Source organism: Monodon monoceros, unplaced genomic scaffold (genome assembly GCF_005190385.1).
Source record: "Monodon monoceros isolate NGI ecotype Baffin Bay Population unplaced genomic scaffold, NGI_Narwhal_1 Super_Scaffold_21, whole genome shotgun sequence".
Taxonomy (NCBI): Eukaryota; Metazoa; Chordata; class Mammalia; order Artiodactyla; family Monodontidae; genus Monodon; species Monodon monoceros.
In genome coordinates this window covers 131,141,884-131,166,383 of record NW_021703778.1, presented here as the reverse complement: position 1 = coordinate 131,166,383, position 24,500 = coordinate 131,141,884, and the positions used below count along the sequence as shown (strand labels likewise).

The 24,500-nt window shown below is 40.9% G+C and overlaps 1 protein-coding gene across 1 annotated transcript in view; it reads left to right on the top strand.

Annotated features, from left to right (window-relative positions):
* SLC35F4 (solute carrier family 35 member F4) overlaps positions 1-1,792 on the top strand; it is a 292,769-nt gene extending 290,977 nt beyond the window's left edge. The window contains exon 8 of the mRNA XM_029238899.1: positions 1,347-1,792. Within this exon, the coding sequence (XP_029094732.1) occupies positions 1,347-1,588 (242 nt within the window). The 3' untranslated portion in view covers positions 1,589-1,792. The remainder of the gene's footprint in view (positions 1-1,346) is intronic.
* The last annotated feature ends 22,708 nt before the right edge of the window (positions 1,793-24,500 follow it).

Here is a 24,500-nt window from a genome sequence, read left to right as displayed (position 1 = left end):
GTGTAGAAAGGAGATGAAAGGAACTGAGTAATTACAATGTAGAGAGAGAATGGCTTTGATAGAGGTATGTACTGAATGCTCTGAGCGCACACAGGAGGGGCATCCAAGGAGGCTTCCTGCAAGAAGAGTAAAGGGAGGGATCTAACAGAGGATTTAGCTGGATGAAGTGCATATGAAGAGGGAAGAGCATTCCATGCAAAGAGAACCACATATATATGATTCCACTACTAGTTACATTCCTGCAAAACTGAAAACAGGGACTCAAAAATATCCTTGTATGTGAATGTTCATACTATTTACAACAGCCAAAGGTGGAAACACCTAAATGTCCATCCAGAGATGAATTGATAAACAAGTTGTGATACAATGGCATATTACTCAGCCATAAAAAGGAATGAAGCACTAACGCATGCTACAATATGGTTGAACCTCGAAAACATTATGCTAAGCGAAAGAAGCCAGATACAAAAGGTCACATATTGTATGCTTCCATTTATAGGAAATATCTAGAATAGGTAAAATCCACAGATACACAGCAGGCTGACGGTTGCCAGGTGTTGCGGGGTGAGAGTAGTGGGCTGGGGAGTAACTGCTTAATGGGTACGGGGTTTTATTTTGAAATAATGAAAATGTTTTGGAAACAGACGGAGTCGGCGGTACATTAAGCTGTACAAAACGAATGTACAAAATGCTACTAAACTCACTTTAAGCTGGTTAATTTTAATTTATATGAAATTTACCTCAATTAAAAATTTTTAAAAAGACTAGCATGTGCAAAGACCTAGACATTAATAAGCCTGGCTCACTTAAAAAATCTTCAGTGGTCCAGTGAAACTGGAGAAGCATGAAGGGATGCAGAGGAAAAGTATTAAGAAATAAAACTGCATGTACACACTGCTATATTTAAAATAGATAACCAACAAAGACCTACTGTATAGCACAGGGAACTCTGCTCAATATTCTGTAATAACCTAAATGGGAAAAGAATTTGAAAAAGAACAGATACATGTATACGTATAACTGAATCACTTTGCTGTACCCCTGAAACTAACACAACGTTGTTAATCAACAATACTCCAATATAAAATTAAAAAAAAATTTTTTTTAACTGCAGAGGTTATTCAATCAGATGGCATTTGCCTGGAAGGGTAAGTATGATTTAGAGAGAGGGAATGGAAAGCAAATGGAGAGAGCGGTATTGATAATGACGTGGAAAAAGGGAAGATGAGCTTGAGAGAACAAGAGAGACTTTTGAAAATCTCTTAGAAGTAGCACTGATGTGGTCATTTGTTTTCAGAGAAGCTTAAAACAGTGATGGACTGACTGCCTTGCCGTTCCTTCCCTAGCTGTGGATCTCCTGAAGCAGGAGGTGATATTCAATGTCGTCCGCCTGGCTGCTACCGTCGTCATCTGCATTGGGTTCCTGCTGATGCTGTTGCCGGAGGAGTGGGATGAAATTACCCTGAGATTCATCAACAGCCTGAAGGAAAAGAAGAGTGAGGAGCATGTGGATGACATCACTGATCCCAGTGTCCACCTGAGAAGCAGAAACAGGGCCATTGGGACTGTGTCCATACCACTGGCTTAGAGGAACACATTTTGAACGCACGTGTATGTATATTCTGTGAATATAATAAAATTCTCTCACCACCTGTACACTCAAACGACAGTATTAACTCTGAATTTGCATAAGTCATATGTGAAATGATGCTAACAATAAAAGTTTACATTTATATGCTTATCAAGGAACTGGTGTAAATAATCATAATAAATTTTTTTATTAAAACATATTCTACTTGTTCTATTTCTTCTGGGTATTTTTTGGGAGGGGGGCATTTTCCCCTAATTCACAGAATTTTCTCAAAATATGAGGTTCTATTAAATTATGGGCTTGTCATTACCTTTTTCTCACCTGGAACTGAGACCTTTTCATTCAATCAGAAAAAATTGCATAAGAGGAAAGTACATGAAAAGGATACACAATTTACATATATTTAAGGCCAATAAGAGCCTTCAATTTGAAAGCTGGAAAGTAATTAAGTATCAACAGAGTATCTTCCATATGCAAGACCTACACTAGGAACAATGGAGACGTGAAGATGTAAGACTCCATCTGTACTTTCAACATGCTTACAGGAGTACAGAGCATAAAAGAGGTTAGAAATATCTCTAATATGAGGTAGACATTTGGAAATGGTATAATGGTTACGGAGAGGACATCTATTTCACCAGTTTTAGAGCTGTTTACATTTGCTGTCACTTCAAGTCCCATTCACTCTTCAACCCACCTTCTGGGCACCACCTTCTGCCCACATCATTCCTCTGGTGAAGTGCATTCACCAAAGTCACCAATGACCTTTTACCTGCAAAACCATATTGACACTATTCAACTCCTACTTTATTGTCCTCTCTGTAGCATGTACATGATGACCACTCCTTTTTCCTGCAATGTTCTCTTCACCTCGATCCCATTATGGTCTCCTGACTCTCTTTCTGCCTTACTGGCTGCTCCTCTGGACTCCTCTTCCTAGGCTGGTCTCATTGCTGTCCGTGTTCAGTCCTTGTCCTTCTTAGTGTCTCACTCCACACTCTCTTCCTCAGAGATCTCATCTGCTTCCATGGCTTTCAAAGTCATCCATGTGGTGATGGCTTCATAATACTTATCTCCAGCCCAGATCTGTCCCCCAAGCTTCAGATCTGACTATCCAAATTCCTTCTGCAGGCTCACTTGGATGCCCCATTGTTCACTTCACGTTCAAGAACATAGTTAAATCTATCATCTCTCCTCCTCAGACCTACTCCGTCCTCTCCCTTGTTGCCTGTCTAGGTTAATGGTACCATCATTCACGGGCTGCCCAAGCCAGAGATCAAACTTAACTTCTGCCTTCCTCACCCTCCACATCTAAACCATAAATCTTATTGATTGCTTCCTTAATATTTCTTGAATCCATGCACTTCTCTACTATGCTACCTATTCTATGACCCTATCATTTCCTGATGAATGAAATACTCTCTTTACTGGTCTAACCCCCAGTATTGCCTCTCTCTAATCCCTTTTGTACCCTGCAGAGTGACTTTTCTAATATATAAATTTGATCATTCTACTTCCCTATATAGAACACTTCAGTGACATCTCATTGTCCTCAGAGTAAGTTCCAAACACTTTTGCAGGTCATTCAAAGTTCATCACTGATTGGCTCCTGCCTACCTCTAGAGAAGCACCATCCAGTAGAACTTTCTGTGATGATGGAAATATTCTATATCTGCACTGTCCAACAGAGTAGCCACAACTGGCTATTGTGCTCTTTAAATACGGCTAATGCTCTAATTTTATTTACTTTTAATTACTTTTAAGTTAATATTAGTTAGCCACATGTGGCTCTTGGCTACCATACTGGACAGCACAACTTCTACCACACCACCCCCTGCAGCCCCCTGGAATCTCTGTGCTTTAGTGACACCATCCTTCTTATAGTTCTTCAATCAAGACATGCTCTCTTTCTTGTACTTCCTTTTCCTCTCTCATCACCTGAATAACTCTTACCTAGACTTCATGACATGATTTATTCCTATTTTCGTGGAAGGTTTTTTCTCATCCCCCAAGCTAAACAATGTGACTTCCTTAGACACCTCTGCTTACTCCATTATAGCACTGGTCGCCCTCTGTGGCCATTGTCAGTCTACTCATCTGAGTTCCCAGTAGACCACGGGTTCCTTGAGAGCAGGGATTGTGTGGCATTCATCATCGTGTTTCTAGCATAGTGCCTGGCGCTTACAGACACTCAGGAAAGGAGTGAATGGGTTGCTTTACACTGGAGGTATGCCCCCCTGCCCCCGAGCTGTATTAGATCAGTCTTAGTTAAGGACAGACATTCTCATAGAGGAGATTGGTTAAAGAAAGGGCCAAAAGGGATGAAATGTACCACAGCCTTTGTTACTGAACTGATAAAAGGCACTTCTTTCCTAAGAGGCGGGTTATCTTAGGGCATCTAGCAATTTAAGATAACCTGCCCTTTCTGACATCTGTTGTACAATTCTTTTTTAATTCAAGTGGCCCAGAAGTGTAGGTGAGATGGTCATGGGGCAAGAAAAGGGAACTTCGGATATCATATCTGCTGGCTGGGTATCATAGTCAATAAAAACCTTACCATTTTTTCATTTCTCTGTCATTTTTTGAAAAGACAATGACAGTCTCCTGGCATTGGTAGATGGCATGATATTAATTAAAACAATAATCGTGACACACTTCAAACTTCATGAAAAATGGTAGAAAATAAATGAGGTATATTATTAGTAAATATGAATTAATTCATTATCTAAGTAGAGTTGGTTTTGACTATTTAAATGTCATAATGGTACAAACCTTGCTCTTGCCTTGTTTTTAAATTGCTGTTAAATAGTAGTAATCACTGACTAACCCACTCCAGCATCTTGCCATTACTTAGCATGGCATTTAAAATTACATTTTGACATCTCTAATAAATGAGCTGTTTTGCTCTTTTTGATAATTCATTTTGAAAAATTGAGTCAGCTACCCTGGAAAGCACTAATTCAACCTATAACTGATCACCCTAATTAGCTCAGTCTATATTAAGAAAATACTTCCGTTATGGTATTCATTCATTTATTCATTCAAAAATTACTAAGTTCTACTTCTCGCTCTGAAGTAGGGTATTATGTTAGATTGTCACCCACTGGCCTCTCCCTGCCTCTAGAGCAGCGCTGATAGAACTTTCTGTGATCATAGAAATGTCCTCTCTTTGCACTGTGGTGAAAGGGATACAAAATGGATAGGAAATGGTCCCTGCTTCCAGGCATTTCAACCTTTAAGTTGTTACCATGGCAATTAAAACAACAACAATCACAACTCAGACACTTGTTTAAGTCACTTTCCCTTTAACTCAGGTCAAGTATTCATAAATAAAGATAATAATGCCTTTCCTTACTACCCCCCATGGTCACTGGGAGAGTCAGTTGAGATAGCGTGTTTCAGTCACTGAACAAACGGGGGTGGGCCTCCTGTGTCCCTATGATGTGCCTTCCTTGATCCAGGTTCAGTTGGGTTTGCAGGGTACTGACAAAGTGCCTGCCCTCGTGCTGGAAGTACCTTGTTGAGGTTCCTATTATCCTGTCTCTTTATCCAAACTTGGTTCCTCCCCAGAGTCCAAGAGGCGATGGATTCTGTGGGTGACTGAATGGGCAGCACAGTGCAGGGATTGAGGGCACCCATGTTGTAGCCCCGACTCTGTACTTCTGAGATGCGGGCTTTAGTGAATTACCAACATCTCTCAGCCCCTTGATCTCACGTTCAGTACAATGAGGATATTAATACCTATCATTTGGGGTTGTTAAATATAGTAAATAAAAACACACTGCCAGACAGTCCAGAAGTAGTTATTGTTAGGATTTCCTCTGTCTGTTTACCTCCCTCCAGGACTTCTTCAAACCACTTATCCACAGCACTATGCCAAGCAAAGTCACAGAGCCTGGCGCCGAGCAGGGATTTTTACCCAAAATAAATGAGGGAGAAGAACGAAGCTTGGCATGAGGAACACTAGGAGGAAGCCAAAAAAGGGGTGTCATTCCCATTGGTCAGTTCCCCGCGGCACTTTGCATCACGGCATTCTTGCCCAGCCAGTGGAACTAATTGCATGACAAAAAGACAGACTGGTGACTTGGGCTTTGAAATTAAAATCACTTCAACCACGTCCTGATGGCTTCACAAACACATTATAGGCAAATCAATTTTGTTCACCCAGGCTTTGCACGCCTGTTAATTTTGTGCAGGTGCTTTGTCAAGATCCACCAGAGGACAAATGATTTGGAGAAGGACAATGCAAGTGATAAAAGAGTGAACAGTGTAACCAGCCAAGCATTTGAATGTTTCTGATATTTAAGTACAAATCCTCTTTCTTACTTTTCAATAAACCCTTGTCACAAAGACAAAGAACACTAGCGCAGGCAATGCTGGTTTATCTGGCAAGCTAGGACAAGAAGTCTCTATTAATTCTAATTATTTTTATTTCTCTCCCGCCACCTCCTGTAGCAACTGGAGGTAAAGTTAAGAACAGGACGTGATGATGTGGAGGTGGTCATGCCAAGAACCCAGAGACAGAAAGAGCAGACGCCCTGGGTTTTGAAGCACTGATTAGCCAGTGTGCTCCTACACGTGTCACAAAAGCAAACGCTGCTTTGTCGTTATTTGCAGGAGGTAGGAACCCCGGATCCTCTGGGAACTTGAGGGATCTTAAGAGCGAGAAATCTAACCTGGGCTCTCTGACAGAATTTTCAAAATAGTGTGAACTTAGCTGCATTATTCTGGGGGAATCAATTCAGAGAATTTAGAGGCACTAAATCCACAACTGTTCAGTACACTAGCCACTAGTCACATGTAGCTGTTGAAACATGGCTAGTCCAAATTGAGATGTGCTGTGTCACGTATCCTGGAGTTTAAAGACTTGGGGTGAAAAAGAGAAGGTAGGCTATTTCATTTATAGCTCTATACTCATTACATATTGAAATGAGAATATTTTGGATGAGTTAGGTTATATAAAAATATTATAAAATTCATTTCACTCGTTTCTTTTCACTTTTTTAATGTACCTACTAGAAATCTTAAAATTATATATAAGTCTTGCGTTTGTGACTCACATTTTGCTTCTATTAGGCAGAAATTCTCTAGAAGCTTAAGAATAACTTGGTTAGAGGGATAAAGAGGGAAATTTAGAAGAAGAAAATAGCTTTGGAAACAAACAATTATTTGGTCAGCTTCTGTCAGTCAGGACAAAATAGACTGAGTGTTTTTCATGTCATGCAAGTTCAAACTGCCAGAAATGAGCAGAGAGAGGGAAGAAACAGAGGCAAGGACAACAATTTGAAATTGCAACTAACTGGAAAAATTTGTAAAGAACTGGAAGAATAACTGGGTTGAAACTAGCAAGGAATCTTCATTTGATACTAGAAGTGATAGAAACTGTAGAAGTGATAGAAACTGCCCTGAATTCTAGAAAGTCAGAAGATACTGATAACAGAGTGGAAAGGAAGAAGTTATTCTGGAAAAGACCACTTTGACTTTTAGATATTGTAATCAACTTGCAGAAAAGAAGCCGGATTGCATTCTTTAGAAGGCAATAAAAGAGCCGCCCGCTCTTACGACATCTGTAAAGAGCAAGTAATCAAAGTGAAAATCAGAAATTCATTAAAGTAAACAGTTTCTGATATAAATCATAAGATCAGGGCAGATTTGACCTACAGGTCATAACTCTGGTCAATAATTAAAAGATGCTTTCCAAGATAGGGCGATCTCCAGGGACAGGATAGTTAGATGGCAGCAAGAAACTTCGTAAGATGGCATTTTACCTAGAAGTCACCAACGTTTCAGGTCTGGTCCTCTGCACTGTGGACTCAGAAACTAAGTCTTCTTCATGCCCTAAAGACAGCCCAGTCATTCTCAAATTGCGATGCTCATACAGCACAGCAGCACCCCTGAGACCTTGGTAGAAATGCACATTCTTGTGCCTTATTACAGACCCAGTGAAGCAGAATCTCTGGGGGTGGGGCCCAGGAATCTAGTTTTAATAAGTCCTGCTTGAAATTAACCAAGCACATGCTCAGATGATGCCGGTGATTCCAATGCATGCTCAAGTTTAAGAACCCCTAGACTAATGACCACAGGACTACAAATAGAAAATGTATTCATTGATAATCATAAATTGAACTGTCATATTCAACAAAACCCTCACATTAGTAAGGTTAGGACAACCTTTCCCTAAGAGGCAAATCTATCTGGGTAGCTTGTGCGTTCGTGAAAAGGTTTCTTGGTGAGCCTGAAATCAAAGCAAGGACAGTCAAATGTATGCTTAAACTCTTCCCTTTTGTTTTTCATTTCCATTTCAACTCTCACTCCCTTGGGAGGATGGGTTCATCCCTGCTGGACAAGAGCAGATGGGTAAGGAGAGGAATGTGAGGAACTGACTGGTACAATTGCTCCCACTCCAAGCCAATTACACAGTCCACTAGAAGAATGTGTTCCACCAAATTACAGGATGACGTTTCCTTCAGTTAATTATATTAACAAGTAGACATCTTACATTTGCAACACTTGATTTACAGATACTGGTTATGACCAAAACAGTCAATACATGTACACATGGTACACACAAGAGTCCAGCAAATAGACATTCTATCTAACAGCTTATTCTTTGCTACACAAATCTTTTCTAAACTCCTTTTCCCTCAAGGGAAAAGCTAACAGGTCTGAAGTTAATCTTTCCCTGATTACTTCCCTTATATATGGATGCTCTTGTTATAATGTAACTAGGGGTTCAAGTTACTTAGGTAACTGAAAGTGATGAACTGAAATTCAGCCTTTGCCAAGACCTCTGCTCTACTTCCATCAGTGTCCTTGGCTTATCCGACTCTTAAAGTCTCCCAAAGGCAGAAATAGGTGCTCTCCATCTTCTGTATCTTATTGGTTATATGATTTATCTGCCACAATCATCCAAATTTTCCATCCTGTTGTACTTTTATTTGCATTAATTAATCTTCACATTAAAATACTTTCAGTTTTCATCCTCTTTCTTAAAGCCTTCTATAGAATCCAGCTTTGAACTGTAATTTTTAAGCTTTACCTATATTTTTATTTTTAATAATTCTATTTCTTTCAGCTAACACCAGTCCAATTCCCTTCTTTTACATAAAAGTTTCCCCTTTCCTTCAGAACACCTGCACATCATCCTGAAACACTGATCAGTGCTGAATGGACACTGCAGTGTTTTCTGTTTCATGTTTATCACCTACTTCTGGTTGATAGGTTTCTTCTCTTAGAAATGTTAACTACATCGATTATTTTTGAACTGGACTCTGAAGCTCTTCCTATTCCTGGCCATGAAAGAGAGCTATTTAAGATATAGCTATTACCTTATTTTAATAATGGTGTTAATTTTATCACTTAACTTTCAGTTTTCCGAGAGCCCCTCTGGCACATCTGTATCTGCTCTTCATCCTTACCTTCTCTCTTTACATCTATGGTAATATAAAAGTCCACATTCATAATATTGATCCTGAGGTCCTACAGGTTCCAAAGTGTCTTCTGAATCATCAAGAAAAACTGCTGTTAAAAAACAACGGTTTTGGAGTTGGTATGTTTGAATGGACTATGATTCTTAGAGAACTGCCAGTCCATCTCTCCCAAATGAGAACCACATATTACCAGGAATATTTATCTAATGAAAACGATACATTTCTGAACCATAAAAATGACAGCTCATGGTGTAATTACAGAATATATCATATCATGCCAAGAGTCAATCACCTGTTTTGTCAAATAGTCATATCATTTCTGGTATCTGTTGATAATTAAATAATCAAAATGTTATGGAGCTAGGTACTTTAAGAAAGCATTTGTGAGCTTTTGACAACAGAGACTCTGATCTGCTCATCTATGCATACCCAGAAATAGCTCACAATAGGTACTCAGTGGGAGGAAGGAAGGAAGGAATCTCAGTCCTGCCAAGATAAAGATTTATCCAGGGCTTCCCTGGTGGCGCAGTGGTTCAGAGTCCGCCTGCCGATGCAGGGGACATGGGTTCGTGCCCCGGTCTGGGAAGATCCCACATGCCGTGGAGCGGCTGGGCCCGTGAGCCATGGCCGCTGAGCCTGTGCATCTGGAGCCTGTGCTCTGCAGCGGGAGAGGCCACAACAGTGAGAGGTCCACGTATCGCAAAAAAAAAAAAAAAAAAGATTTATCCATTTAATGACAAACCCACAGCCAATGGTGCAAAGCTGAAAGCCTTCTGGATAAATTCTGAAACAAGACAAGGATGCCCACTCTCATCACTTCTATTCAGCATAGTATTGGAAGTCTTAGCCACCACAGCAATCAGACAAGAGAAGCAAATAAAAGGTATCCAAACTGGAAGGGAAGAGATAAAACTGTCACTATTTGCAGATGACATGACACTCTATATAGAAAACCCTAAAGGTTCTACACAAAAACTATTAGAACTAATAAATGAATTCAGCAAAGTAGCAGGACACAAGATTAATATACAGAAATCTGTTGCATTTATTTACACTAACAAATATCAGAAAGAGAAAGTAAAAAAAAATCCCTTTTATTTTTTGTTGTTTTTAAGGTTTTATTATAAAAAAAAGATAAGATACCTTTGTTGAACCTTCTCATTGAAAAAAATCCCTTTTAAAATTGTGTCAAAAAAACCACAAAAAACACCTAGGAATAAACCTAACCAAGGAGGTGAAAGATCTATACACTGAAAACTATAAAACACTGGTAAAGGAATTGAAGATGGTTCAAAGAAATGGAAAGATAGTCCATGCTCTTGGATTGGAAGAACTAATATTGTTAAAATGGCCATACTACCCAAAGTAATCTACAGATTTAATGCAATCCCTATCAAATTACCCATGACATTTTTCACAGAACAAGAACAAATAATCCTAAAATTCATATAGAACCACAAAAGATCCAGCAATTCTGAGGGAAAAAAGAGCTGGAGGCATAACTATCCCAGACTTCAGACAATACTACAAAGCTACAGTAATCAAAACAGCATGGTATTTGCACAGAAACAGACACATAGATAGGTGCAACAGAATAGAAAGCCCAGAAATAAATCCACACAGTTATGCATAATTAATCTTTAACAAAGCAGGCAAGAATATACAGTGGAGGAAGACAGTCTCTTCAACAAGTGATGTATGGGAAAGTTGGACAGCCTCATGTAAATCAATGAAGTTAGAACATTCCCTAACACCATATACAAAAAACACAAAATGGTTTAAAGACCTAAATATAACACATGACAGCATAAAACCCCTAGAAGAGAACATAGTCAAAATATTCTCTAACATAAATCATAGGAATATTTTCTTAGATCAGTCTCCCAAGGCCAAAGAAATAAAAGCAAAAATAAACAAATGAGACCTAATCAAACCTAAAAGCTTTTGCATAGCAAAGGAAACCATCAACAAAACCAAAAGACAACCCACAGAATGGGAGAAAATATTTGCAAATGATGTGACCGACAAGGGGTTAATTTCAAAAATATACAAACAGCTGGTACAACTCAATATCAAAGAAAGAAACAACCTAATCAAATAATGGGCAGAAGACCTAAATAGACATTTCTCCAAAAAAGACATACAGATGGCCAACAGGCACATGAAAATGTGCTTAACATCACTAATTATTAGAGAAATATAAATCAAAAACACAATGAGGTATCACCTCACACTGGTCATAATGGCTATCATCAAAAAGTCTACAAATAATACATGCTGGAGAGGGTATGGAAAAAAGGAAACCCTCCTACACTGTTGGTGGGAATGTAAATTGGTTCAGCCACTATGGAAAACAGTATGGATGTTCCTTAAAAAACAACAACAACAACAACTAAAAATAGAGCTACCACATGATCCAGGAATCCCACTCCAGGGCATAAATCTGGAAAAGACAAAAATTATAATTCAAAAAGATATATGCACCTCAATGTTCATAGCAACACTATTTACAGTAGCCAAGACATGGAAGCAACCGAAGTGCCCATCAATAGATGAATGGATAAAGAAGATGTGGTATATATATACAATGGAATACTACTCAGCCATAAAAAAGAATGAAATATTTCCATTTGTAGTAACATGGATGGACCTAGAGATTATAATACCAAGTGAAGTAAGTCAGACAGAGAAATGTATCACTTATATGTGGAATGTAAAAACTAATACAAATGAATCTATTTACAAAACAAACAGACTCACAGACATAGAAAGCAAACTTATGGCCACCAAAGGGAAAAGGGAGGTGGGGAGGAATAAATGAGGAGTATGGGATTAACAGATACACACTACTATACATAAAATAGATAAGCAACAAGGATTTACTGTGTAACACAAGGAATAATATTCAATATCTTGTAATAACCTATAATGGAAAAGTATATGTATATGTGTGTGTGTGTATATATGTGTGTGTGTGTGTGTGTGTGTGTGTGTATATGTATCTGAATCACTTTGTGGTACACATGAAATTAATACAATACTATAAATTGACTAAAAATTTTTTTAAAGATTTATCCATTTATTAAGCAAATGCATTTTTTTAACATCTTTATTGGAGTATAATTGCTTTACAATGGTGTGTTAGTTTCTGGTTTATAACAAAGTGAATCAGCTATATGTATACATATATCCCCATATCCCCTCCCTCCTGCATCTCCCTCCCACCCTCCCTATCCCACCCCGCTATGTTGTCACAAAGCACCGAGCTGATCTCCCCATGCTATGCGGCTGCTTCCCACCAGCTATCTCTTTTACATTTGGTAGTGTATATATGTCCATGCCACTGTCTCACTTTGTCCCAGTTTACCCTTCCCCCTCCCTGTGTCCTCAGGTCCATTCTCTATGTCTGCATCTTTATTCCTGTCCTGCCCCTAGGTTCTTCAGAACCTTTTTTTTTTCTTTTTAGATTCCATATATATATGTGTTAGCATACGGTATTTATTTCTCTCTTTCTGACTTACTTCACTCTGTATGACAGACTCTAGGTCCATCCACCTCACTACAAATAACTCAATTTCATTTCTTTTTATGGCTGAGTAATATTCCATTGTATATATGTGCCACATCTTCTTTATCCATTCATCTGTCGATGGACACTTAGGTTGCTTCCATGTCCTGGCTATTGTAAACAGAGCTGCAATGAACATTGTGGTACATGACTCTTTTTGAATTATGGTTTTTGCAGGGTATATGCCCAGAAGTGGGATTGCTGGGTCACATGGTAGCTCTATTTTTAGTTTTTTAAGGAACCTCCATACTGTTCTCCATAGTGGCTGTATCAATTTACATTCCCACCAACAGTGCAAGAGGGTTCCCTTTTCTCCACACCCTCTCCATAAGCAAGTACTTACTGATATATTTTTACAGTACTTGGGACTGCATCTCTTATTGAATTGACAAGAATTAGTATCACTGTGAGGGAGAGAGATTAAGGGTACTGGCTAAAAAACAAATTTTTTTAAAATTCCAATGGTCTTATCAATGTTCTGTTTTTCCTAAAATGTATGGCTGAGGTGTGGCCCAGGCTGGCATGGAGGAGAGAGGTGTTCTGGATCTCTTTACAGACACCCAACCTGGTTTTGTACTAGAGCCAGGGAGTTGTGGACAGCTCAGACCACAGACAAAATTCTGTTTCAGATATGACATTTTATTTAGCCTTTTCAGTAAGAGTTCTGGCTAGAGGAATGAAAAGATGACAAAAGGAAAGAATCATTCATTTGGATGACAGAAAAGGGGTCTGGGCTCCTTATCGTAATTCAGATCAATGTCCAGAATCACAAAATCTCAGTTGGAAAACACTTCATGGAACTTTCATTCCAGCCCTGTCCAATGCCCAAATCTCCTCTATGCTGTCCCAAGTGAGTGGCCATCCACCCTTCACCTGAGCACACAGGGGAAACAAGACTCTTGTTATTGTGGGAGTTCCTCCCTGTAAGGAGCTGACATGTGCCTTTCTGAAACTACCACCTGATGATTCTAACTCTGTTTCTCACTGCCACACAAGGAAGTCAAATTTCTCTTACACAGAGGCAGGTCATATTCCTCCTGGATTTTTCCTTTAAGCTAAATAATCATATCCCTGAGGACATCCCACTTCAATTTATAAAAATCTTTTTTTTTTAGTTAATTAACACATCTATCACCTCACGTATTTACTTTTTCGGTGAGAACATTTAAATTCTACGCTCATAGCAAATTTCAATTATACAATACAGCATTATCAGCTACAGTCACCATGTTATACGTTAGATCCTCAGACCGTATTCATCTTATAACTAAAAGTTTATACACTTTTATCAACCTCTCCCTACTTCCCCCACTCCCAAGGCAACCACTTTTCTACTCTCTGTTTCTATGAGTTTCCCTTTTTTTTTTTTACATTCCACACATAAGTGATATCATGCAGTATTTTCTTTGTCTGCCCTATCTTACACCATACTGAAAAATCAAGCCAAAATGGATTAAAGACATGAATATAAGACCTGAAACTATAAACCTCTTAGAAGGAAATATAGGGGGCAAGCTCCTTGACATTGGTCTTGGCAGTGAGTTTTTGGATGTGACACCAAAGCAAAGGCAGCAAGAGCAAAACAAACATGTGAAACTATATGAAACTAAAAGGCTTCTGCTCAGCAAAAGAAACCATTAACAAAATTAAAAGACAACTTAGGGAACAGAAGAAAATATTTGCAAACCAAATATCTGATAAGAGGTTCCTATTTAAAAAATATAAGGAATTTATACAACTCAACAGCAAAAAAAAAAAAAAAAAATAGCCCAATTTAAAAATGGGCAAAGAACCCGAATAGACATTTTTCGAAAGATGATATACAAATGGCCAACAGGTCCATGAAAAGGTGCTCAACATCACTAATCATCAGGGAAATGAAAATCAACACTACAGTGAGATATCATCTTACACCTGTTAGAATGGCTATTATCAAAAAGACAAGAGATAGCAAATGCTGCAGGGGATGTGGAGAAAAGTAAACCCTTGTACTCTGTTGGTGGGAATGTAAATTGGTACTGTCACTTTAGAAAACAGCATGGAAGCTCTTTAAAAACTTACAAATAGAAATACCATATGATCCAGAAATCCCACTTCTGAGTATTTACCCAAAGGAAATAAAACCATTATCTCGAAGAGATGTCTGAACTCTATGCTCAATGCAGCATTATTCACAAGAGCCAAGGTATAGAAACAACCTAAGTGCCTGTCAGTGGATGAATGAATCAAGAAAATGTTTTATATATTTACAATAATACAACACAAAAACATAGAAATTCTGTTGTTTGCAACAACATGGGTATGCCTAGATAGTGGTATGCTAAGTGATATAAAAATCCTTTTTAATGTGAGGTGCCCCAACCTGAACCTGATACTCATTTTATAGTTCACCAGCTTACAGTGTAGTGATAGTATCACTTCCCTTTTCATTGCCACTCTATTTCCCCTACTCTTTAATTTCATGTGTACTATTCACCTTCTTGTATTAATTACCCTCTCCAAGTCTCAATTTCCATACCTATACTATGAGAACAATAGTACCAATCCTCAAAGAATTGCCATGAGCATCGTCACATAATGCTTAGCACATAGGAAGTACTCAACAAAAGTAAGCTATTATTATTAGCATTAAAAGTTTAGGACAAGGGGCTTCCCTGGTGACGCAGTGGTTGAGAGTCCGCCTGCCGATGCAGGGGACACGGGTTCGTGCCCCGGTCCGGGAGGATCCCACATGCCGCGGAGCGGCTGGGCCCGTGAGCCGTGGCCTCTGAGCCTGCGCGTCAGGAGCCTGTGCTCCGCAACGGGAGAGGCCACAACAGTGAGACGCCCGCGCACCCCCAAAAAAAAAAAAAAAAAAAAAAGTTGTTAGAAAAAATGTTTAGGACAAAAAAGGGTGATGTTTCCCTTTCTAACAGAACCCCCAGCCTCCAAATACACCCAATTTGAAGAAGGAGAGTGAAATCTCAGTAATGGTAATGCGAGAAGCTTCCAAGATAGAAGGCATCACCTTTGATGAGTATATTAGTTAACTAATGATGCATGGTAGATTACTGCAAAATTTAACGGCTTGAAACAACACTCATTTATCACATCGGAGTCTTGGAGTGTTAGGAATTCAGGTGTGGCTTGTAGGGAACTGCCACAAGCTCACTTGCCTAGTTGTTGGCAGGACTCAGTCCCTGCTGGTTGTTGGACAGAGATATCATTTCCTTGTCACAGACCTGATCCTCTCCTAGGGCAGCTCACAACATGGCAGTGGGCTTTTCCCAGAACAAGTGAGCAAGATGGAAGCCACAGCCTTTTTGTAACCTAATCTCAGAAAAGATAGCCCATCACTTCCGCTGTTTTCTATTTGTTAGAAATGAATTCGTAAGTACAGCCCACACTCAAGGCAAGGGTTGGAGGGACTGCACAAAGGCATGAAAAGAAGGAGGCCAGGATCACCAGGGACCATCGTGGGCTGCCTACCACAGTGAGGTTATGCCATCTTGTAAAGAAGAGGCTGGAAAAGAGAAACACATGCGTGCACACACATACACACTAGCTGTCTATTCCCAGACTCACAGCTTTGAGTGATGGGAGAGGGAGGGGCGTCATTGATCAGGCACTATAGAATGCAGAGAGAGAAAGGATCTTAGACCTTATCTAAGTCAGCCCCCTCACTTTATGTTCAAGAAGACCAAAACCCAGAGGAGAGAAGTAGCCTGCCCAAGATTGCATATTAGCTTGTGGTAGATCTCTGGCTTGAACCCAGGCTGACTCCTGGTCCAATGCTCTTTTCACTAGACTTAACTTTCCATTTCATCCTGGGCAAGAGCATTAGTTTTCACAAAAGCAATAACGTTTGTTCTCTCTTCCCAAATCAGTGTATCCCATATGCCGCTGAATTTCAAGGCCAGTGCCTATAAAAAAATGGCAAATTGGTAAGCAAATATCTTTGGATGTTTCCCCTCTAACCACTGTTTTTCTATTGTCTTTGTTCTTATTTGGATGAGCAAGTAGAACAAGATTCTGCTTTTACAGATAAACCAGGAAAGTTTCATGTCCAGAATGTAAATAGAGCACCATTTCCCTAGAACAGCACACCACTTATAAAATTAAAATGCAGAAAATTTGAAAATTAGGCTAGAGCCCAGAACATCATTTTTAAAGTACCCACTTGCACAGTAGTAATTTATAAAAGCCTTGCAGTTTGTGAAATGAATGTTTTTCTTTGAGGTGAATGCCTTGATTTATGAAAGCTTCCCATTTAATTTCTTCATCAGCTATCTTTTAACCCAGGTGCACGGTTAACTGAAGGATCAATTATCAAATAATAGTTGACTGGCCAAAAAGTCGCTCTTAAATTTGGCCGATGAAGCATAACTGTTGCATTCTTTCCGCTGTGTGTCAAGTTCAACACAAATTATCCATGATATTGCTGGATATCATGCAGCAGGTTTAACAAATCATAAGAATGGCTGATGTCCATGAATCCAACTTGCTGCAGTTGATGGTGGGGCTAGAAAGAAGCAAGATGACTTGATGTCAGAAGCAGTGATGAAGTCGGAATCTTCTACATCTATGGATGTTTTTACTCTGACACACGACTTTTCTTTTTCTACTGTAATCTTGCCATTATGCTGTTTACTGTAAAGGGAGGGGTGGTTTAACTTAGAACAAAATAATCTTCCTGTCAGCCAGTAAAGCATGTACACACAGTTCAGCCAGTTTTTACTTCTGGTCCAGTGAAGAATTCCTAACCATGTCAAGTCCATGGGTGATATCTCTCATCTGTTCAGTATGTCTCCAGGTACTCTTTCCTTGGTACTGGGTCTTGGTCCAGTCTCTTGAGCAGAACCTCCCAGCAAACCTCCCATCAGAAGATTCCCTCATGAAAAATTAGCATGAAAAATGGTCTGGAGCTGGTGAAAACCCACTTGGCCCCTGGTGAAACTTTACTATAGAGACCATCCAACAAGAGGATACTTCCGTGACCCAGATCACACAGGCCCCCCTAGAGAACAACTATCGCTGAAGTGAAGTTCATACTCAAAAGTTACACACCACAGGAATAAGGAGGTATCAGCTCAGCAAATGGAAGAATTTACAATTGAGAACTCAAAGTAAGGAAATCATTTTTGAAAGGCTCCCAAATCAAAATTTTCGAAATGTTCAGAGTGTAAATCAAGGAACAGAACAGAACCAGAAGGCGGGAACAGGAAAAATTGAAAAAGTGAACTTTGGGGCTTCCCTGGTGGCGCAGTGGTTGAGGGTCCGCCTGCCGATGGAGAGGACACGGGTTCGTGCCCCGGTCCAGGAGGATCCCACGTGCTGCGGAGCGGCTGGGCCCGTGGGCCATGGCCGCTGAGCCTGCGCATCCAGAGCCTGTGCTCCGCAACGGGAGAGGCCACGACAGTGAGAGGCCCGCGTACCGCAAAAAGAAAAAAAAAAAAAGAGTGCACTTTGAAATCAGGAGACACGTTGAACAACAGGGCTCAGCCAAAGAAGTAGAACCAGTAGAAGATAATATATTAAGAGATTTATTACAAGGAATTGGCTTCTATAATTGTAGGGGCTGGCTAAGCAAGTTCAACATCCATAGGAAGGGCAGTTAGGGTGGGAATGAAATGGAGCAAGACCCTAAGGTTCTTCCCCCCTGCCACCCCCATGCCCTGAGCCTGCCTTTGGTCTGTGGAAAAAATTTAGCCAAAGAATAAGTTTAATCAGAGAAGTGAGAAAATGCAGGAACAGAGGAAAACAGTCAAAGGAGACCAAATAATAATAGTTTAGTCATTAAGCACAGTCAAGGACCTTTCGTTCCTCCTTAAGGGCTATAGATAATATTCTGAGCCATATCCTGTGAGCTGTCTTATAGATACTGAAACCCATGCTAGGTGGAAGAAGTTAACTGCATGATGACCAGGCTGTAGCCATGACATAAGCTGCCACAATTCCAAGAATTGGACTCAAAGAAATGGAAACAAACGGACCCTGGAACTGAAGATTAACAGTACCTAAAACAATCGAGATGACACTAGTCATACCACCGATGACCAATTTCAAGATGAGTGTCAGAGCTGACTGTATTGTTTCTGCATGTAGCCCCCTCCCTCTGTCTATAAAAGCTCTTGCCCCCTGATTGTCAGTGGGGAGTCGGCTTTTGGACAGGCATCCGCCCTCCTCCCCGACTCCACCCCACCCCTCTGGTTGCCGGCATCCATAATAAAGCAAACTTTCCTTTCCGCCAACCTGGGCTATTTATGGGCTTTTGAGCAGTGAGCAGCCAGACCTGGGTTCAGTAACAGCAAGATCAAGAGAAGACTGGAACCCATGGGCATGGGCCAAAGTGGTTGTCCACGGGTAGAATTTTCTCCCTCCCCCTTTTCCTACCTCTCTTTCTCCTTCCCCTTCCTCCCCTGCTCCCCTCACACCCTCTCTCTCTGAAACCTCAGCCCCACTTTTAAGGCTTCCCAACCTTCTACCTTAATCCCACACTCTCAATATCCATTTCTACACATAGTCTCCAGATTTCTGTCCATATAAATTGGAAAAAATCATGCAGTTCTTTATGTGTGAATTGCATCTCTTCATCCGAGTAGGATGGAGATAATGATTAACTTCCACTTGTAAAATATGTACTAAAATGTTGGAACATGCAAGTGAGGGGCCCTGAACTTCAGCTTTGTTCACATCACAGAAAGTCAACCTCTCTATCTCAGGAAAAAATAACAAGATTATAACAGTGGCTGCCTCTTTGGAGGGGAACACAGGACCAGGAATTAAATTTAAGGAGACTTACATTTTCCTTGCATCTGGTAGAAAGCAGAAGTAAGGGCAACCACTAAAAATATGAAAGTGTGCATAACTTTCAAACCAGGAAGGAGAAAGGGAGAGAAAGAATGAAGAAAATGCATTCGATTCAATCCTGTTTAAGTAGAAAAGAGAATGAATCAGCATAGGTCGCTCATTGATGCATGCGTTTGCTCACTCAGCAGAATTGTATTAAGTATCGGTTAGATGCCAGGCACTATGTCCCTGTTCACATTGAGAGCAGAATATTCAGGAAATGCCTTTAGCCCTAGTCCAGGAAAGCTTAGAAATAATTATCTCCTAGTTTATTTCTCTCGGTCTATTTTATAATCTGCTAAGTGAACAATATTTTCAATTGTTGACCTATTCTATAAACTCACAGGCTCTTCTGACTCTCTCATTCCCCCAAACTTCCATTTGTTCCAAGATTTGGCTTTGTAACATAAAAATAGGCCACAGGGACCCACATTCAATAGCTACCATGAGGCAATACACTTCTTCAACTCAAGCAAGTATTTAGGGACTGAGCTGAGGGAGAGTCTAGATGATCCCATAGAATCCCAGGAACATGCTGGCCTAACATGAAGAATAGCAAATACTCTTCCTTCCTTTTACTCCAGGCCAGCAGCACATGCTGTATTGGAAAGTGTACTCGAAGGAAAACCAGTGGCCCAGGCTGTAGGTCTTTTTCTAACACCCAAACTATTGGTTATCCCATCTATGAACGCTACCATGGGATTGTTGAAAAAACTGAAAAAAGATAATAAATTAGAAAGCAGAGGTTGGATGTTTTTTTGTTTTGCTTTGGTTAGAGAAGTCAATCACCTCAATTCTTGGGCCTCGTTTCCCTTGCTTGTAAATCAGGGGTGTTGGACTAGATCAAGGATGCCTCAGGGGCCTGGCAGATAATAGAAACAAGTGAAAAGGGGGCAGCCTTGGTGTAAAACAGTAGACTTTGTTGGGGCACATGGCACAATTGGGGAATGCAAACCTATGCAAAGAACAAAAATCAAAAACAAAAACACCCTGTGACAATCGGAGTGTGGTCCCCAGATGGCACACTCTCTAATAATCCATAAAAGGAACAGCCTTGAGTCTGTACATGCACATGTATTTAAGTTGCAAATGAAGAGGACTCTCCACTAAATACCTTCCCCCCCACCCTGAAAAGTCAAGTAGCTTAAGTACAAGCATTTGGAGACCAAATAAGAGCAGGGTAGAGGGTAAGAGGTGGGAAAAGGTACAGGGAAGATGAGGAAATAAAGCGAGAATAAGGATGGTGACAGTTTAAAACAGACAACTGGTAACAATTAATCCATTCTACCAATGCACCCCTACAGGCCCATGGTTCTGTTAGGAATTGACGTGTACTCTAAGGAGATCCCAGATCGATAGAACACACTCAGGGATCCTGAGTCTTCTGGTCTGATGCTACTTTCCTAGATCACCAGTTCTTCCATAGTTGGTTTCCTTCTCCTTTTGCAGATTATTTCCAAGGATGGCATGCTGTGTACCCCTTTGCAAAGGGGCTTTGCCACTACTCCCATCAAGAGGTGGAGAAGTCAGGTTCCCTTCCCCTTGAATCTGGAATGGGCCTGACTTCTGCCAAAAGAATATGGCAGAAGTGATGCCATATGACTTCCAAGCTAAGGTCTTGCAACTTGTATTTTCACCTTCTTCAAAGCCTTGAACTGCCTTGAAAACAAGTCAGAGCTATCATGCTGGAGAGATAAGTTGAGTTGAGCTCCAGCCAATAGCCAGAACCTAGGCCCCAGTATGCAAATGAGGCCATCTTGGGCACTGTATCCCCAACTAAGTGCCCAGCTGAATACGGCCACATGAATGACCCCAGAAAGAGCAGAAGAACTGCGCAATTGAGCCCAACCAACTCACGGGGTTGTGGGAAACACTAAATCCTTGTTATTTTAAGCCATTACTCTTAGGTTACATAGCACTAGATAACTGAAACAAAAACACAACATTATGGTCATCCAGACACCACAAGGACTCTTAGACCAAATCTTTGACTTTACAAGTCAAGCCCTGATGGGGCAGTCAGAACTGGAGCTTGTTTTTTAGAAGGTCTGTCTTCCGTGGCACCTGCATGGTTTTCCCTAATAGAATGAGATTTCCTTGAGAATTCAAAAGCTGTAAAATAACACAAATATCAAGTTCGAGCCCCTTATTTAATAGAATCTAAGGCCATAGAGGTTAAGAAGCTGGCTCAGGGTCACACAGCCCTCTAGTGGCCAAGGTGGGACTTGAATTCAAGGCTCCTGAGTTTTAATCTACTGCTCTTTCCAATAAAATATGCTGCCTCCTGCCATTCCACCGAAAGATTTCCATCACATCAGAATTATTGATATAAACAAACTCCCAGGCAAAATAGTACTCTCAGAAAAGAACGGTTGACAAATATTTTGCAGTCCCGTAGGCAAAATGTAGTATGAAAATACAGGCTTTGGGGTCAGGACATCTGGGTCTGAGTCCTGAATCCTCCATACATCTCCTGTGTGACCTCTTTAAGCCTGTTTCTCACCTGTGAAGTGCTCCCATGAAAAGTGCTTTACAGCTGTTTCCTTAGACTCCCAGGAGAATTTTCTGAGAGTTAACTTTGCAGCTGAAATTTGCCTCCACTGTGAAAATCCAACTATAGAGTACTCAGAAGCAAGCTTGAGCCTGACCACCTTGCCTGGAAACCTGAGGACTGACTGCGCTAGGAGAGGGGGACAGTCAATGAGGCCTGAGTCAGCTCCATAGCCCAGCCCACACTGGTGAGCTCATGAGGCAGTGTTGGCCCCTAATCACCCTGAGTAACAGGGGTAGACAAGATCTGAAGCATGACTCTAGGCTGTGGGGAAACAATTTCCAAGGCTTCAGAGCACGCGCTGCCTCTAGACCTTGCAAGCACACACAGAATACCTATCACACCCTTGGGTCCCTGGGTGTAAGGAAGTGTGCTTCCCATGACTTGCGTTCTGAAACCATGACTGAGCTTGCCCTGGTCCCTGGCACTGAGAAACATCAATATCTCCAGGAAAGAGTGTTTGATGTGCACCCTGACAATCGCCCTTTCTTTCCGAGGCAGAATAATATCCCAATCCTGTTGGGGGTGGGAGATAAGACCTGTTAATTTCTCCAAGGAAAATATGTGACGTCGACTTGCAGATCAGCACCCTGCCTGACCTCAGTCTATTTTCTGCAGCAGTTCTTATCTAGATTCCCCAACTGCGCACGTTCTCTCTGCCCCAGCAACCCAAAACGCTTTTTTGTCAAGTGAGATATGGTTTCACTTTGCTGACTCCGCTCGAGATTTGCCCCATGGAAAATGTAAATTTGCAAATCAGGATCAGAAGCAGTGACTCTGCCCCGATGCTGTGTGCGTGTGAGAGAGGCGGCAGAAGGAGGAGATGTGCCAGGAACACATGAGGCTGAAAACTTAGCTTGAGAGTGTGTCACAGCCCAGAATCAAAGGGGGAGGCCTGGGGAAGCACTGGGAGTGGCTCCCACTGCAACTGCTGTGAGGGCAAGGACGCTCAATTTTCAGGAAACACAAGGCTTATCGCCAGAACAGAGAGAAAGGACTCATGTCATAGGAAGGTGGAGCTCGTGTTGGGGAGCAGGGAAAGACAAGGTATGTCAGGCAAGGCTGGGCAAGACTGTGGGAGACCAAGGCCAGATGCAGAGACACCCAATGTGGGGGGATTCGGATCCCAGGCTTGTCAGTCTCCCTTTCAATAGCCCCTTCCCTTCATCTTCCAACCTCCTAGAACAACTGAATTGTTTAGTTTGTAGTCTTCCCTTATTAGAATGCAAGCTCCACAAGGCATGCATTTTCTGCCTGTTGTCTTCACATATGTATCTCCAGCTCCTGGAACAGCAGGTGGGTCAGAAATATTTGGTGAATGAACAAGTGGATTCAATAACATGTAGCAGGTTGAAGTGGGAAAAGAAAACAATGTCTTTTTGTCTCATCATAGAGTCTTTAATTTTGCTGTGGAAACAAACTGAAGAGCAACAAAATACCATCTCTTCTAGTGGCTGGATTTGGAATGCAAGACTGTTTGGGGATGATGGATATAACTTGCTGTGAAAACTGGAAAGCTATTGTCTTGGGAGACGCTCCCACCTCCAGACCTTCACTTCTGCATCTCCCTCCATAATTACGTAAGGTCCAATCCCTGTAATAAATCCCTGTCCCACCATTCTCACAGGGACTCTATTCTCCTCCCTGAACCTTGACTTCAAAAGTTATTGACACCAGAAAGGTTTCCAGGAAAGCAGAAGGGTGAGGATGGGAATCTGCAACTGGTTCTCTGACTGGCTAGATTTAAAGGCATTAATGGCCATGTTTCCACTGGCAAAAGTTACACATGGCATAAGGTGACCAAAAAGTTCCCTCAGGTACTGTCTGTAGTCACCTAGAGTCAAGACCCTACAGAAGTCAAAGGCTTTGGATGACCAAGTAGTCCCATATTTTAGTGGAAATATGGTACAAACTGTGGGGTTGTTTGCTTGCTTCTAAGTGAGCTGGAGAGCTTAAAGGAAAAAATGGATGTGCTTAGGGCTTTGCATTTCCAGCTAAAGGTCTGAAGAAGTTATCAGAAATCTCCTATGACTACCATATGACCCAGCAATCCCACTACTGGGCATATACCCTGAGAAAACCATAGTTCAAAAAGAGTCATGTACCAAAATGTTCACTGCAGTTCTATTTACAATAGCCCGGAGATGGAAACAACCTAAGTGTCCATCATCGGATGAATGGATAAAGAAGATGTGGCACATATATACAATGGAATATTACTCAGCCATAAAAAGAAACGAAATTGAGCTCTTTGTAATGAGGTGGATAGACCTAGAGTCTGTCATACAGAGTGAAGTAAGTCAGAAAGAGAAAGACAAATACCGTATGCTAACACATATATATGGAATTTAAGAAAAAAAAATGTCATGAAGAACCTAGGGGTAAGACAGGAATAAAGTCACAGACCTACTGGAGAACGGACTTGAGGATATGGGGAGGGGGAAGGGTGAGCTGTGACAGGGCGAGAGAGAGGCATGGACATATATACACTACCAAACGTAAGGTAGATAGCTAGTGGGAAGCAGCCGCATA